Below are 16122 nucleotides of genomic sequence, written 5' to 3'. Positions count from 1 at the left end.
GAAGTCAAGGGGTCTGAATACTTCCCGAAGGCACTGTATACACACACTGTATGCATCCCTTTCCTCTATCACTCAAGTGTGGTTGGGGTCCTATACAGTGGTGGAGAAAGTGCTCAATTGTCATACTTGAGTAAAAGTTAAGATACCTTAATAGAAAATGACTTGAGTGACATTAATTTACTCCAATTAGGGAAGGAGTGGTTAGGGGAAAATAATGAAGGAAAAAAATTAAGAAAAATGACTCAAAGTAAAAGAGGAAGTCACCCAATAAAATTCTACTTGAGTAAAAGTAGAAATGTATCTGGTTTTAAATGTACTTAAGTACAGTGGCAGAAAAAAATACAAAATTGTCATACTTGAGTGAAAGTAAATACTATACATCAAATTCCTTGTATTAAGCAAACCAGACAGTTCCCACATAAACTGAGCACTTGTTTGCTGCTTTTCCTTCACTCGGCGGTCCTACTCATCCCAAACCATCTCAATTTGGTTGAGGTTGGGTGATTGTGGAGGCCAGATCATCTGATGCAGCACTCCATTACTCTCCTTCTTGGTCAAATAGCCCTTACACAGCCTGGAGGTGTGTCGGGTCATTGTCCTGTGGAAAAACAAATGATAGTCTCACTAAGCCCAAACCAGATGGGATGGCGTATTCCTGCAGAATGCTGTGGTAGCCATGCTGGTTAAGTGTTCTAAATAAATAAATCACTGACAGTGTCACCAGCAAAGCAACCCCACACCATAACACCTCCTCCTCCATGCTTCACTATGGGAAATATACATGCGGAGATTATCCGTTCACCCACACTGCTTCTCACAAAGACACAGCGGTTAGAACCAAAAATCTCCAATTTGGACTCCAGACCAAAGGACAGATTTCCACCGGTCTAATGTCCATTGCTCGTGTTTCTTGGCCCAAGCAAGTCTCTTCTTCTTATTGGTGTCCTTTAGTAGTGGTTTCTTTGCAGCAATTCGACCATGAAGGCCTGACGCACGCAGTCTCCTCTGAACAGTTGATGTTGAGATGTGTCTGTTACTTGAACTCTGTGAAGCATTTATTTGGGCAGCAATATGAGGTACTGTTAACTCTAATGAACTTATCCTCTGCAGCAGAGGTAACTCTGGGTCTTCCTTTCCTGTGGCGGTCCTCATAAGAGCTAGTTTCATCATAGCGCTTCATGGTTTTTGCGACTGCACTTGAAGAAACTTTCAAAGTTCTTGAAATTTTACGTATTGACTGACCTTCATGTCTTAAAGTAATGATGGACTGTCGTTTCTCTTTGCTTATTTGAGCTGTTCTTGCCATAATATGGACTTGGTCTTTTACCAAATAGGGCTATCTTCTGTATACCCCCCCACCTTGTCATAACACAACTGATTGGCTCAAATGCAGTAAGAAGGAAATAAATTCCACAAATTCAATTTTAAGAAGGCACACCTAATAATTGAAATGCTTTCCAAGTGACTACCTCATGAAGCTGGTTGAGAGAATGCCAAGAGTGTGCAAAGCTGTTATCAAGGCAAAGGATGGGCTATTTAAAGAATCTCAAATATAACATATATTATTTATTTGTTTAACACTTTTTTGGTTACTACATGATTCCATATGTGTTATTTCATAGTTTTGATGTCTTCACTATTATTCTACAATGTAGAAAATAGTAAAAAATAAAGAAAAACCCTTGAATGAGTAGGTGTTCTAAAACTTTTGACCAGTAGTGTGTATATATATATATATATATCTCCCATTCCTCCTTGATCACTCAACTGTGGTTGGGGTACCATATATATATATCCGATTCCTCCTTCCTTTGCAAACTGTTGGAGCGAAGGCGCTGTGCACAATCTACAGCCAGACAAGAACTTCTCTGAAAGAGGTTTAAAACTTTTAGAAAGTAAGAAATGATTACAATTTATTAAAGAGACTGTACAAAACTAGTTATATCCATTTAGGGGACCGTTTAGGCTTGAGAGCATCCCCAGAGTCAAATGCGCTGTACATATCATACTTGATCAAGCATCATACTTGTTCAGCACATCAACATTCAATCGTACTGTGTTAAATACAAATGAAATGAAAGTCAAAAAGATACTACAGGGTACATGCTGTGACCTGGTGGTTTGGGTGTCACCCTGACAGCAGTGACATCAGATTCCCTCTGCAGTATAAAACCCTGGTGAGGAGGCAGTGTCATGTCAGACGCCCTTGTGTGTTAGCAGTCTTTAGCTCGCTCATCATGCGTGAAATTGTACATCTACAGATTGGACAGTGTGGAAATCAGATAGGCTCTAAGGTAAATGTACTGTTTACTATTCAAATTAGTTTAAAGTATTTTTTTATTCACTGAAGGGTTGATAAATTAACAGTTTTATATTCAAAGGGGTTAAAATTATTTTTTTATTCACTGAAGGGTTGATAAATTAACAGTTTTTTATTCAAAGTGGTTAAATGTATTTTTTATTTACTGAAGGGTTGATAAATTAACAGTTTTTTATTCAAAGGGGTTAAATTTATTTTTTATTCAGCGAAGGTTTGATAAATTAAATGTTGTATATTCAAAGGGGTTCAATGTGTTTTTTACTCACTGAAGGGTTGATAAATGAACTGTTTTATATTCAGATGGATTAAATGTGTTTTTTAAACACTATACATGCTTTAGCTCTATGCTTATCTTGATTCCAATCACAGTATATATACTTCTACTGCAAATACATTATATATATATATATATATATACTTCCACTGCAAATGCAGTATATATAATTCCGCTAGAAATAAAATATATATACTTCCACTGCAAATACAGTATATATACTTCCACTAGAAATAAAATATATATACTTCCACTGCAAATACAATATATATATATATATATATATATATACTTCCACTGAAAATACAGTATATATACTTCCACTGCAAATACAATATATATATACTTCCACTGAAAATACAATATATATATTTTATTTACATGCAATGAGACTGGTACAGTAGGGTATGTTACTTGATGATAATGTTGATGCCTTTCATATACTAATCACAGAGTAGTAAAGCACAACATACCTATACATGTAAACCAATTGGCCTTCTCTTGAGTGTAATATATATATTTTTTCATGTTTGAAACAGTGTATATTGAACAAGTTATTGGGTGCTGGCACGTTGCCTGCCGTGGTGGTTGTTGAGTGTGAGTGACAGGGAGGTCCCCAAGGGGCACTCTGCTCAGAGATAAGGAGGAAGTAGCAGAAGGCAGCACATTGAAGGGTGGGACATTTTTATCATGGCTGCTGCTGAGGACAAGCAAGAGCAACTGTATGATGCGTTAGATTTTAGCTACAGTTCACCACTATGGACGGCTCACACTTCATCATAATGTGTGTATTGGGGCATCTGTTGGGGTCTGGGGGAGTTATCATTAGGGCCTGAGTTTTTCCTGGTTCTGTGTTTTTCTTGGGCAGGTCACGCTCAAAATATACAACACGGATATATAGCTTTACTGTGTATCAATGTCTTTACAGTTTTGGGAGGTGATCAGCGAGGAGCATGGAATCAGTGCTACAGGAATGTATGAGGGGGATGATCCTCTTCAGCTGGAGAGGCTCAACGTCTACTTCAACGAGGCAAACGGTAAGAGAAATGGATACATTATTGAAAAATGAAGAGAGTTCTTCAGTCCACAAGACTATCAAGATATATTATCTTGGACCAAATGCAAATCATTTATGACATGTTCATTTGTTCTTCCAGGTGGTAAATATGTTCCCCGGGGCCTGCTCCTTGACCTAGAACCAGGGACCATGGACAGTGTCAGGGGTAGCCGCATAGGAGCTCTCTTCAGGCCAGATAACTTTATACACGGTGAGAGTAACTGTACATCTAATCAAAGTTATTGATGACAGAAACGGTAGATCTAATCAAAGTTATTGATGACAGAAACTGTACATCTAATCAAAGTTATTGATGAGAGAAACTGTACAACTAATCAAAGTTATTGATGACAGAAACTGTACATCTAATCAAAGTTATTGATGACAGAAACGGTAGATCTAATCAAAGTTATTGATGATGATGGAAACTCAATAATGATACTCTTTTGACACTATTGTAATATGCATACTGTATCTTAAAGGGATATTTCACTTTTTTACGTTTAAAGTGGCACTCCAGTCTCCTTTTCAACTCATTTAACACACTATTTACTTCACAAAAGGCACATCTCAATAGGTGGTCCAAGTCAGTGTAGGTTCCTTTATTGTTCCTCAAGGGGGGAGGCTGATGACATCACGGATTCCTGTCAGACCAAGTCCTTGAATGCACTACACCTTGAAGGTTGCAGTTGTGCATATTTTACTGTATTTATATTTGGGATATCGCAGTAAATGTTCAGAAATCGCTGGAGAACTTCTTATTTACAATGTAAGTTAGTTGCACTAACATGATGGGCACAATTCTCTTTCTGCCGGTTTCTATGGAATAGGAAACTCTGGTGCTGGGAACAACTGGGCCAAGGGTCACTATACAGAGGGAGCAGAGCTTGTGGACACCGTGATTGACAGGGTGCGTCAGGAGAGCGAGGGATGCGACTGCCTTCAGGGCTTCCAGTTCGTCCACTCCCTAGGTGGCGGGACGGGGTCCGGCATGGGCACCCTCATCATCAACAAGATCCGCGAGGAGTACCCCGATCGCATCATGACCAGCTTCAGTGTCCTGCCCTCGCCAAAGGTGTCAGACGTCGTAGTGGAGCCTTACAACGCCACGCTGTCCATCCACCAGCTCCTAGAGAACACGGATGAGACCTTCTGCATTGACAATGAGGCTCTCTATGATATCTGCTTCCGTACGTTGAAGCTCACCAACCCGACCTACGGTGACCTGAACCACCTGGTGTGCATGACCATGAGCGGGGTCACGACCTCCCTGAGGTTCCCAGGCCAGCTCAACGCCGATCTGAGGAAGTTAGCTGTCAACATGGTGCCCTTTCCCCGCCTCCACTTTTTCATGTCGGGCTTTGCACCTCTCACAGCTCGCGGCAGCCAGAAGTACCGCACCCTCTCCGTGCCCGAGCTCACCCAGCAGATGTTTGATGCCCGTAATATGATGACCGCCTGCGATCCCCGAAGAGGGCGCTATCTGACCGTGGCTGGGATGTTCCGTGGCAAGATGTCCACCAAGGAAGTGGACGAACAGATGCTGATGATGCAACAGAGGAACAGCAACTACTTTGTGGACTGGATCCCTCACAACTGTAAAGTATCTGTATGTGACATCCCACCTCGGGGGCTCACAATGGCCTCCACTTTCATTGGCAACAACACGGCCATTCAGGAGATCTTCCGTCGTGTAGGAGACCAGTTCTCACTCATGTTCAGGCGCAAGGCCTTCCTGCACTGGTACACTGGCGAGGGCATGGACGAGATGGAGTTCACAGAGGCAGAGAACAATCTGAATGACCTGGTGTCCGAGTACCAGCAGTACCAGGATGCCACGGCTGACGAGGGTTGGGAGCCCGAGGAGGTGGCTGGGGAAAAGTCGGCTTCACCGGCTGCAACGAGAGTTCAGAGTACGGAAGTTACGACGATGGAGACTGTGACAGAGACTATTGAAACCATTGAGACTATAGCTGAGTAGATGTGGCATCATATGTTGTGTGGAAGAATCATGTCGTCACTGTCTTCTCGGTTCTGAGCAGCAAGGCTGTGTCTGGAAGCTTCAACAAGAGTTTTTCCTGATAGTTTATAACAAGGGCCCAGGGTTTTTCCAGGTCAGGTCATGAGGTCAGGAAGAACTTCTGGCCCTACTCTAGTATTTGCGTCATAGTGTCCAAAGGAGATATCAGGATAATTGCCTGTTTAATGAAATGTACAGTGTGGTAATAGAGAGCTGTAATGCAGTGTCAATTGTCTGCATTTGTATACTGATGTAGGCCTATTTCATGTTTTTTTTTTATGAAACTGAATAGATCAGGAAAGAATCTGTCTGACAAATATAGATAACAAATTCTGTCAATGTTGTAATGTAGACTACCAGATTTCCCAAACTTGATTAAATTAAAAAAGCTGTATTTAAAAAGGGGATTATAATGTTCTATTTGCTAATTATTTTGTGCCTCAGCAATTTTATCAATGTATTCAGTGTGATATTGTGAACCATTTGTATTATATTATTAAAATTCTCCCTTATAACAATAGTTCTCTGTGTGCTTATTTTGTGTGGTTCTTCCAAGTTCAAACATTATTGTCAATGAACAATATCCTAGGCCTGGTTTTAAAGCCCAGTAACGCTACAACAACATACAGTAGCTAGAACTCAGTCAGTGGGTACATTTGGCACAGAATTCCCTCCCACTCCTCCCATCTGACAGAGAGAGATTACTTGTGACTGTCTCTGTCCAGTTTGATAAGACCATTTGACAAGGCAGCGGAATCCCCCCCTTTTGTACAGTCATAATATGCTCAGATCAGGCTGAAAGACCCATGAACCTTGCCACCTGAAGACAGAGACTATTCTATGGACTAAAGGCCATGTAGCCTCTGTGGAGGTTGCTGAGGGGAGGACGGCTCATAATAATGGCTGGAATGGAGCAAACGGAATGGCATCAAACACATGGAAACCATGGGTTTGATGTATTTGATACCATTCCAACTATTCCGCTCTGGCCATTACCACGAGCCCGTTCTCCCCAATTAAGGTGCCACCAACCAACCTCCTGTGATGGGAATGTAGGTTAGAAGGAAATGATATAATCCATACCAGAGGATAATGACCAAGCATTCAGTCATCTCTGCAGTAGCTCTATACTTATACTATACTTATATATATATATATATATTATATATATATACTTGCTAAATGACTTAAATGTAATGTAAATGTACTCAGAGGAAATGTTTAACCAATCAAAAGGTTGGGCAATGACCACATCCAAGACCATGTTTATTCAGGATCAAGGGTGGACCCACACTAAGTGAGGAGTTATGTAACCTCACTGAAGGGGATACATGGAAACATTGTCCAGTTGTTTTTACTGTACTGTGATCCTATGTGGAAAGTGGAATAGTCTAGAGGACGTGTCAAACACATCCCACGGTGGGCCGAGTGTCTGCAGTGTTTTCGCTGCGCCCTTGTACTTGATCAATGAATTAAGGTCACTAATGAGTAAATAACTCCACTCACTGGTTGTCTAGGTCTTAATTGAAAGGTAAAAACAAAAACCTGCAGACAGTAGGTCCTCCATGGAAGGAGTTTGACACCCCTGAGCTAGAGGATAGAGATCCTATTTAGGAGAGAAAGCAAATCATCGTTGAAAAACATTACTGTTAATATATGTTTTATTTATTCAATGAATAAAAATGGGTTCAACTGTATGTCTACCTCATAGGTAGTTATTCAAATTTGGATTTGATATAAGGAACATGCACACGCCAACATGCCAAAACTTGTGCCTGCCAGAAGAACGTCCTGTCTAGTAGGCGCGTGCGTTTTTTCCCTCCACTTTGTCTGTGCGTTGTCGACCGCTGTCAATCAACGCCGAGGAATGCGGCGGAAGTGCGCCATCACAAACACACGTCCCATGACTGCGCGTCGTATGTGGGGGGTGGGGGTTTGCGCTGGGTCTTTTCTGAACGTGGGCGGTTTTCCCAACAGTGTGACTGCAATCACCGGCTGATTCACTCCTAAGCTCCCCATCTCACCGACCATGAAGATCTGGACATCGGAACACATTTTCAAGTGAGTAGCCAGATTTCTATCTAGTCATTGATTTGTTCGTGTTGTTTCGTTTAGTACGATTTTGTCTTGAATTAACTGACTGAAGACCTCAACTTCACGATTTGTCACTTGTATCCCATGTGGATTTGAGTTTAGTCAGCAAACGCTAGCTAGCTAGTTATTGTTTTTTTCTTTTCTTTCAATGACTGTGAGAATCCTGACCCTGGCAGTTTGTATTGTTGAACAGCATCTGATATTTTAAATCGACAGCTTCTAACGGTCAGTGTCAGGTTGCAGTGGAATTGCGTAACCAGTTAGCTCGTCGTAGTAGCAACCGCAACCTTTCGCCTAGTTCTTGATGCGCCTCCGAGATGCGTCACACCCCAAACACATGGCCTCGGTCTCCATGACAACCTAGATGAAAGAATCAATCCGTGGATACATTTAGGCTATTTTACAAGTCAAATCACCGGTAAAAAAAAAAAAAAAAAGGTTGACACTAAGCTACTATGTAGACGGAGCTGAATTAAACCAGTGAGGTTTTAGACTTACATATCTGTTCTCAGAGCATGTTGCCCTGTCCTGCTCACTGCATCGAGGAATAATAATCAACTCGTAGAGGCTGTGGCACATAAATAGATGAATGTTCATAGCTCTAAACGGCACCTGTTTCATCCACACAAGTGTTTAAATAAATATACATATTGTCATGAATTGCACTTGTGATTTCAACTTCAATGTTAAAGAAAGTGTGTGTGTGTGTTTATCCATGCATTTCAGTGTCTGACTGCCATGTGGATATCAGTAAAAACGTGCATAATATAAATTGAATGCTGATAAACTCTTCTCCCCTCTACAGCCATCCTTGGGAGACAGTCACCAAGGCTGCCATGCAGAAGTACCCCAACCCCATGAACCCCAGTGTGTTTGGGGTGGATGTGTTGGACCGTAGTGTGGACACACGGGGACGCCTGCACAGCAACAGACTGCTGAGCGCTGAGTGGGGCCTGCCCTCCATCGTCAAGTCGGTGAGTATTTTTGTTATTTTTATAGAAATTCAAACACGTAGAGCTATACAGGCTCTAGATAGATCAGAATGAAAGACAGGATCTATCACAATAGATTCTACTTTAGCAACATAATAGTAAGCAGGCTGAGTGTCATACTAGCCTTTTCGTTCAGCATTTTCTCTGCAATAGCCCTAGAAATAGAAATGTTTATCGCGCAAATACGTCAAGCTTCATAAAATGAAAGTACAGCAAGACGGTATCTTTTGACTGGACAACAAACCTGCTGTTTCAAACCTTTCAACTGCTGCGTGACAAAAAAATGTGGGGTGTCACAAAAATTGTGGGGTGTCATGGTTTGAGACTCCTCCTGGTAGACTGCTCCTAGTACCCCCAGCCTCAGTGTTACTCGAGTTCATAGCCTAGCTTCACAGCCATATGTGAAGTTACACATTCTCAGTTACACATTCTCACACACACTCTGCGTCAGGCCAGGCAATGCCTCTTCCATTATGCAGTAGTTGACCTTGGCCCCCAATACTCCCAGCCGTAGGGTGCTATTCCTGGACATAGGGGAGTAGGGGGGGGGGGTAAGAGTAGCAGGCTCGCTGCCCACCGCTACCCGTGGCACGAGACTGCATTGCTCTATGTCTGGCACATGCTGTCCTGAACAAGCTGGTGCCATTTCTGTTCCTAGTATCCTGTCCTGGCAGTACAGAGCTACCCCTATAAAACATAATCCTGTCTGCTCAGTACAGAACTGTCCCTATAAAACACAACCCTCTTATCAGTGATGTAACAGGCAGACCTCTACCTATGCTGCCAGGGGCCTGCTGTAACAGGTGGAGGGAGGGGCCTGCTGTAACAGGTGGTGGGAGGGGCCTGCTGTAACAGGTGGAGGGAGGGGCCTGCTGTAACAGGTGGTGGGAGGGGCCTGCTGTAACAGGTGGAGGGAGGGGCCTGCTGTAACATGTGGAGAGAGGGGCCTGCTGTAACAGGTGGTGGGAGGGGCCTGCTGTAACAGGTGGAGGGAGGGGCCTGCTGTAACAGGTGGTGGGAGGGGCCTGCTGTAACAGGTGGTGGGAGGGGCCTGCTGTAACAGGTGGTGGGAGGGGCCTACTGTAACAGGTGGTGGGAGGGGCCTGCTGTAACAGGTGGGGGAGGGGCCTACTCAGGGCTGCTTTGAATGGTTTCCAGTCTCATCACCATGTTCTGGTGTAGCTATTAAACACTGTCCATAATTAGTTTGCTGCATATGCAAATTGCCACAAGATTACAGTTATGACTATTATGACTATGAAGGCATTGTAAAAGATTAGGTGATTAATCTAATCTTCATTTATTGACCAGGTAGACTATAACTTCAGTTTTAAAATGACAGTTCATACACATCATATTCTTCATTTTTTTGGGCAAATATTCTTATTAAATTTTCCTTTGAGATGAGGTCATCTCCAGAGCTCTGATCTGACCCATAGTCTAGTACTATGGAAGCATTAACCGCTGTGCTCCTCCCTTGCCTGGTCCTTTAATCTTAGCCCCCAGAAACTGGTGCTGTGACGAGACTACTCAACTCTGGTTTGGATCCTGGGAAGGAAGGTCGGCAGAGTAGCTTTGACAGTCTTGCTCCTGCACCGGCCAAATCATTGACAGGACACTGTCTCCTGGGCTTTAATGCAAAAAGCCTCTCATAGTAGGAGTGCTGATCTAGGATCAGAGTGCTGATCCATATACATCAATCAAATGTATTTATAAAGCCCTTCTTACATCACCTGATGTCACAAAGCGCTGTACAGAAACCCAGCCTAAAACCCCAAACAGCAAGCAATGCAGGTGTAAAAGCACGGTGGCTAGGAAAAACTCCCTAGAAAGGCCAGAACCTAGGAAGAAACCTAGAGAGGAACCAGGCAATGAGGGGTGACCAGTCCTCTTCTGGCTGTGCCGGGTGGAGATTATAACAGAACATGGCCAAGATGTTCATAGATGACCAGCAGGGTCAAATAATAATAATCACAGTGGTTGTAGAGGGTGCAACAGGTCAGCACCTCAGGAGTAAATGTCAGTTGGCTTTTCGTAGCCGATCATTCAGAGTATCTCTACCGCTCCTGTTGTCTCTAGAGAGTTGATAACAGCAGGTCTGGGACAGGTAGCACGTCCGGTGAACAGATCAGGGTTCCATAGAACAGTTGAAACTGGAGCAGCAGCACGACCAGGTGGACTGGGGACAGCAAGGAGTCATCAGGCCAGGTAGTCCTGAGGCATGGTCCTAGGGCTCAGGTCCTCCGAGAGAGAGAATTAGAGAGAGCATACTTAAATTCACACAGGACACAGGATAAGACAGGAGAAATACTCCAGATATAACATACTGACCCTAGCCCCCCGACACCAACTACTGCAGCATAAATACTGGAGGCTGAGACGAGGGGTCAGGAGACACTGTGGCCCTGTCCGATGATACCCCCGGACAGGGACAAACAGGCAGGACATCTAATTTATTATGATCTGAAAGGTAAAAGTGATCCTAGATCAGCACTACTACCCAGACTTTGTGTAGATTGGGGCACGTGGTCACAAAGAGTCTGGGTGGCAGTGATATTAATAGCAATTGTGTAGATTGGGGCACGTGGTCACAAAATTGCTATTAATATCACTGTTAAGTCCTTTTTTTTAAACTCTAGCACATAAACCGGCCAAAATCACACAGGGCATTGACGTTGTCGGGGAATCTCTGAGACTGCCAATTAACTGAGACAGAAAATATGACCGACTTTTAGAAAATAACACTATTATAAATGAGTGGACTTGAGTGGAGGCCTAGCTAGTGCACAAAGGAAACCGTCTGATACATGTGTTACTACTGGCTAGGCCGTTGAGATCAGTGCAGGATGACACTAAACAGGGCCGGGTCTGGTGCTTTGATCATTTGGGTTCTGATCCAATTTGTTGTCTCTCTCATTCCAGATCATTGGCAGAACACAGACGTGTACCTATATCCAGGAACATTCTGTAGTGGACCCCGTTGAAAAGACATTCGAGCTTCAATCTTCAAATGTGAGTTCTGAAACTTTTTATGATTTCAGCATATTGTTGTATATAATACTTGTTGACATTGAGACATACACTGAGTGTAGTAAACATTAAGAACACCTGCTCTTTCCATGACACACTGACCAGGTAAATCCAGGTGAAAGCTATGATCCCTTATTGATGTCACTTGTTAAATCCACTTCCAATCCGTGTAGATGAAGGGGAGGAGACAGGTTAAAGAAGGATTTTTAAACCTTGAGACAATTGAGACATGGATTGTGTATGTGTGCCATTCAGATAGTCAATGGGCAAGACAAAATATTTAAGTGTCTTTGAACGGGTATGGTAGTAGGTGCCAGGCGCACCGGTTTGTGTCAAGAACTGCAACGCTGCTGGGTTTTTCACACTCAACAGTTTCCCATGTGTATCAAGAATAGTCCACCACCCAAAGGACATCCTTTGGGGGGGGGTGCAACTCAGTATTACCAAGGTGTTTTTAAAGTTTTATACACTCAGTGTATATCTGTTTCGTAGGTGGCATGTTGTAGACCTATAGCCTGGCTGTTGCATTAGAGTTTGTTACAAGACCAGACCTGTAACCATTTACAAAACATGCTGTGTTGAAGAACCTGAAACTCTGGAAGCTGTCCTGGTCTCATTTCCAATAGCAGATGAGTATGTCTGAGAACTGAGGAACCCTGAATGCAATGAGTCAAATGGTGTAATATTTATGGAAGGTCTACCTTGTTCTATACTGAACAAAAATATAAGTGCAACATGCAACAATTTCCTTGATTTTACTGAGTTACAGTTCATATAAGGAAATTAGTCAATTGAAATAAATTCATTAGGCCCTAATCTATGGATTTCACATAACTGGGCAGGGGAGGCAGGCCCAGCCACTGGGGAGGCAGGCCCAGCCACTGGGGAGGCAGGCCCGCCCACTGGGGAGGCAGGCCCAACCAATCAGAAACAGTTCCCCACCAAAGGGCTTTATTACAGACAGAAATGCTGTTCTGACGATCCCGCAGGTGAAGAAGACCGATTCGGAGGTCCTGGGCTGGCGTGGTTACACGTGGTCTGCAGTTCTGAGGCCAGTTGGACGTACTGCCAAATTCTCTAAAACAAGGTTGGAGGCGGTTTATGGTAGAGAAATTAACATTCAATTCTCTGGCAACAGCTCTGGTGGACATTCCTGCAGTCAGCATGACAATTGCACGCTCCCTCAAAACATCTGTGGCATTGTGTTGTGTGACAAAACTGCACATTTTAGTGGCCTTTTATTATCCGAGCACAGGGTGCACCTGTGTAATGATCATGCTGTTTAATCAGCTTCTTGATATGCCACATCTGTCAAGTTGATGGATTATCTTGGCAAAGAAGAAATGCTCTCTAACAGGGAGGTAAACAAATTTGTGCACTAAAATAAGAGCGATAAGGTTTGTGCGTATGGAACATTTCTGGGATATTTTATTTCAGCTCATGAAACATGGGACCAACACTTTACATGTTGCTTTTATAGTTTTTTTTTCAGTATAGTTCACAGTAATTTAGAGTGAATGTGTATATTACATTAAACCCCGAACATGTCTAATGCTGTCTGCCTCTATGATTCTCTCTCTCTCTCTCTCTCTGCAGATCACATTCACTAACCTGGTATCAGTGGATGAGAAGCTTACATACAGACCACATCCTGATGACGCAGAGAAGTAAGTACAGTTAAACCAAGTAAGACTTTGTGCCGTGCTTACAGTGTATCAGGGGCTACTTGAAATGGGAGATCTCCAATGTGACTTCCCTGGTTAAATTAAGGATAAATGCATTACATGAATATATATATATTTTTTAGACAAATTCTCCACTCTTGTCTGTGCAGGACGATATTGACTCAAGAAGCTCTCATCTCAGTCAAAGGGGTTAGTCTGAGTAGCTACCTGGAGGGAGTTATGGCTAGCACCATCTCTGCAAACGCAGGCAAGGTACGTGATCTCTGTCTTCACCTCACCTACTCAGGTGGCTGGTTAGAGAAACACTTATGTTTTCATGTAGTTTGAAAAAAACTCATCATGTCCATGATAGCTTGGTCTCAGATCTCTTCGTGCTGTATAACCTACACCTATGCTCATGTTTGGCATGACAACTTCCATTACAACATAACCAGATCCGGGACCAGGCTATGTCCTTTTGAAATCTGAGATCATTTATATTGTTTTAAAAAATAAAAAAATTCTACTTCTAATTTGTCTCCTCTTCCTCCATCAGGGTCGTGAGGCGATGGAGTGGGTGATCAGGAAGCTAAATGCAGAGATCGAGGAGCTGGCAGCCGCCGCCCGCGGCACCATAAGGACCCCCATGGCTGCTGCTATGACTTCAGAGAAATGATACCTCTACGTTCCCAGCTTCCAGCCTGGGGACATTGTTCTTCTCCTGCGTCAGAACAGACTCCACCTCCCTTTTAGACTGCTCTGATTCTCATCAACTGGTCTGAAGTCTAAGCCAGCCAGGAATCAGATCTACAAGTTTGATTACAATTCAAGTACTGTATTTATTGTTGTTATTTAAGTACTAACTGAAATGAAGGGAACAACGGTAATCCTAATATATATATTTTAAAACATTTTATAGGCGAGGACCATATCAAATGCCGTGTCTGTTGGAGTAGAATCTAAATATGCTCTGTGCCCAAGTTTGAGACTAGAGCAGGTCATGTTATCAGCATGCACTAGCACTAAGTAATAGCCTCGGGGACAGTGTCAAATATAGAGGACGGTTCAGCGAGTAACAACTTGGTTCTGTACTGATCTTGTTGGACTGTGCTAGCCTGGTGCCAGAGTTGGCAAGAGAGCACAAACAGATCTGGGACCAGGCTAAGACCACATCAGAGGTAATTGACTAACTCCTGGGGATGCAATCACCTGTCCCTTTAACAGACCGAACAAGAACAGTTTCAACATGCTGCATTTGATACCGTTTTCCCTGCGGAAAGCTGCACCTAAATTAAGAATGGTAAGGCGTGGTTGGGGTTTTTCATACTTGACATTGACACATATTTATTGAGTGAAATCACTGACAAGGCGGAGTCAAATGTGACTGGAAAGAATTAACAGATAAGAAACGTATGGTTGCATGGGTCCTCACTGAATGTTACTAATGGATTGTTCTTCGATGCCTCAGAAGTCTGAGGCTGCCAGCACAAAATGTCTGTTCTCGGAGTGTAATGACCCCAACAATGAATGCATTTTCTAACGCACATACTGTACAGAAGAGAGGGGTCGTGCTCCGGGCCCTCCAGTAATGTTCTACATTCTCTCCCAAGAGTCAAACTAAGTATTTAAATAATATAAAATCACTGTTTTGGTTAAATGTTCTGTACTGCTATAGCCTCCAGTATGTTATGGAAATGTCTGCTATGTTTGACGTATGGAGAGAATATATTATTTATTTTATATATATATATAAAGAGAGATTACTGTGTTTTTAATTTGGTTGTAAACAGTGGTACTTGTTGTCTGTGGTACTTACTGCCTGGGATGTCCAGTATATATTGTAGATCATAACAACGCTCAGGAGATCAAATGCCTCTGCTACCAACTGTCTAAGGGCCGGTTTCCCGTACACAGATCAAGCTTAGCACTGGACTATTGCTATGGTGTTTAAAATCCAGGACTAGGTGTAATCTGTGCAAACCGGACCTGAATGTTATGTCTTGGGTCTATGGTGAAAACTTGTGTTGTCGAGGGCGATACGGCAAGGAAAGAAAGATGCTACAGTCAGTAGGTGTGATGTATGCATTCCAAAAACCATGCCGGTTTGCATTCTCAATACAAATGTGTTATGTTGCCAGTCAGTTCTAATATGCTTTAAAGTGGTAATGTCAAATATTCTAGGTTTGATATTTGTCAATGAATGTTCTGTTCTGACATGACCTGATGTTAGAACAAAGGGACATGTTGCTCGTTCTAACCTTCAGACATATTATGTGTAAGGAGTCATTTATGGGTGTTTTTTTATTTATTTTACCCATAGTTAGAATAAAATATCTTAACTCTACACCTACACAATACAACTTAGTTGATGCTGAAGTCATAATGGATTAAAATGCTTCTGTAAACTCCAAGTTCCAAATGGTCAAACAGAAATGTAGACCAGGCATGTTGGTTTACATGAAAAAAATAAAGTCCTCTGAAATATGTTTGCTTTAACATTGTTGTTTGAGCTCAGATAAGCAATTTAAATGTCTGATTGTAGCTACATACATTTATTGCTCTACTTTGACAAAGATTTGTGGACTAGGGTTTTATGGCAAAGCTGTCTGCACTTTTCCTAGACCTGTGTATTTTGAGCAGCCAATATGCCTGCATTTCCATTTTTATTCTT

The 16122-nt window shown here is 42.6% G+C and overlaps 2 protein-coding genes across 5 annotated transcripts; both read left to right on the top strand.

Annotated features, from left to right (window-relative positions):
* The first annotated feature begins 2164 nt into the window (after window positions 1–2164).
* On the top strand, window positions 2165–6189 carry LOC139553883 (tubulin beta-6 chain-like). Of its 2 annotated transcripts, none has more exons than XM_071366640.1 (4): window positions 2165–2294; window positions 3523–3631; window positions 3752–3862; window positions 4482–6189. In XM_071366640.1, exons 1-4 carry the CDS (start codon window positions 2238–2240, stop codon window positions 5630–5632), a joined length of 1428 nt encoding a protein of 475 aa, XP_071222741.1. In that variant the 5' UTR covers window positions 2165–2237; the 3' UTR covers window positions 5633–6189. The 2 variants fall into 2 exon arrangements, with proteins under 2 accessions (XP_071222741.1, XP_071222749.1); XM_071366648.1 differs by lacking the exon at window positions 2165–2294 and adding an exon at window positions 3349–3378.
* Window positions 6190–7580: 1391 nt separating this feature from the next.
* LOC139553904 (PRELI domain containing protein 3B-like) lies at window positions 7581–15937 on the top strand. Of its 3 annotated transcripts, XR_011670759.1 has the most exons (7): window positions 7581–7732; window positions 8571–8739; window positions 11680–11769; window positions 12777–12874; window positions 13384–13454; window positions 13622–13724; window positions 14008–15937. XR_011670759.1 is itself a non-coding variant. In XM_071366676.1 (6 exons), the coding sequence occupies exons 1-6, from the start codon at window positions 7701–7703 to the stop codon at window positions 14125–14127; spliced, it is 585 nt and encodes a 194-aa protein (XP_071222777.1). In that variant the 5' UTR covers window positions 7581–7700; the 3' UTR covers window positions 14128–15937. The 3 variants fall into 3 exon arrangements, 2 of the variants coding, with proteins under 2 accessions (XP_071222777.1, XP_071222768.1); XM_071366676.1 differs by lacking the exon at window positions 12777–12874; XM_071366667.1 differs by lacking the exons at window positions 13384–13454; window positions 13622–13724; window positions 14008–15937 and having other exon boundaries at window positions 12777–13225.
* Window positions 15938–16122: the final 185 nt, after the last annotated feature.

Source organism: Salvelinus alpinus, chromosome 2, assembly GCF_045679555.1.
Source record: "Salvelinus alpinus chromosome 2, SLU_Salpinus.1, whole genome shotgun sequence".
Lineage (NCBI taxonomy): Eukaryota > Metazoa > Chordata > Actinopteri > Salmoniformes > Salmonidae > Salvelinus > Salvelinus alpinus.
This window is presented reverse-complemented; position numbering and strand designations above follow the sequence as displayed.

What these genes read in the sequence shown, in the direction of transcription:
- LOC139553883 (XM_071366640.1), top strand. Translation starts at nt 2,238, where the DNA reads ATGCGTGAAATTGTACATCTACAGATTGGACAGTGTGGAAATCAGATA. An exon ending in GAAATCAGATAGGCTCTAAG is followed by an intron (nt 2,295 to 3,522) that starts GTAAATGTACTG and finishes ATGTCTTTACAG; the next exon opens with TTTTGGGAGGTGATCAGCGA. An exon ending in CTACTTCAACGAGGCAAACG is followed by an intron (nt 3,632 to 3,751) that starts GTAAGAGAAATG and finishes TTGTTCTTCCAG; the next exon opens with GTGGTAAATATGTTCCCCGG.
- LOC139553904 (XM_071366667.1), top strand. Translation starts at nt 7,701, where the DNA reads ATGAAGATCTGGACATCGGAACACATTTTCAA. An exon ending in ACATCGGAACACATTTTCAA is followed by an intron (nt 7,733 to 8,570) that starts GTGAGTAGCCAG and finishes TCCCCTCTACAG; the next exon opens with CCATCCTTGGGAGACAGTCA. An exon ending in TCGAGCTTCAATCTTCAAAT is followed by an intron (nt 11,770 to 12,776) that starts GTGAGTTCTGAA and finishes ACGATCCCGCAG; the next exon opens with GTGAAGAAGACCGATTCGGA.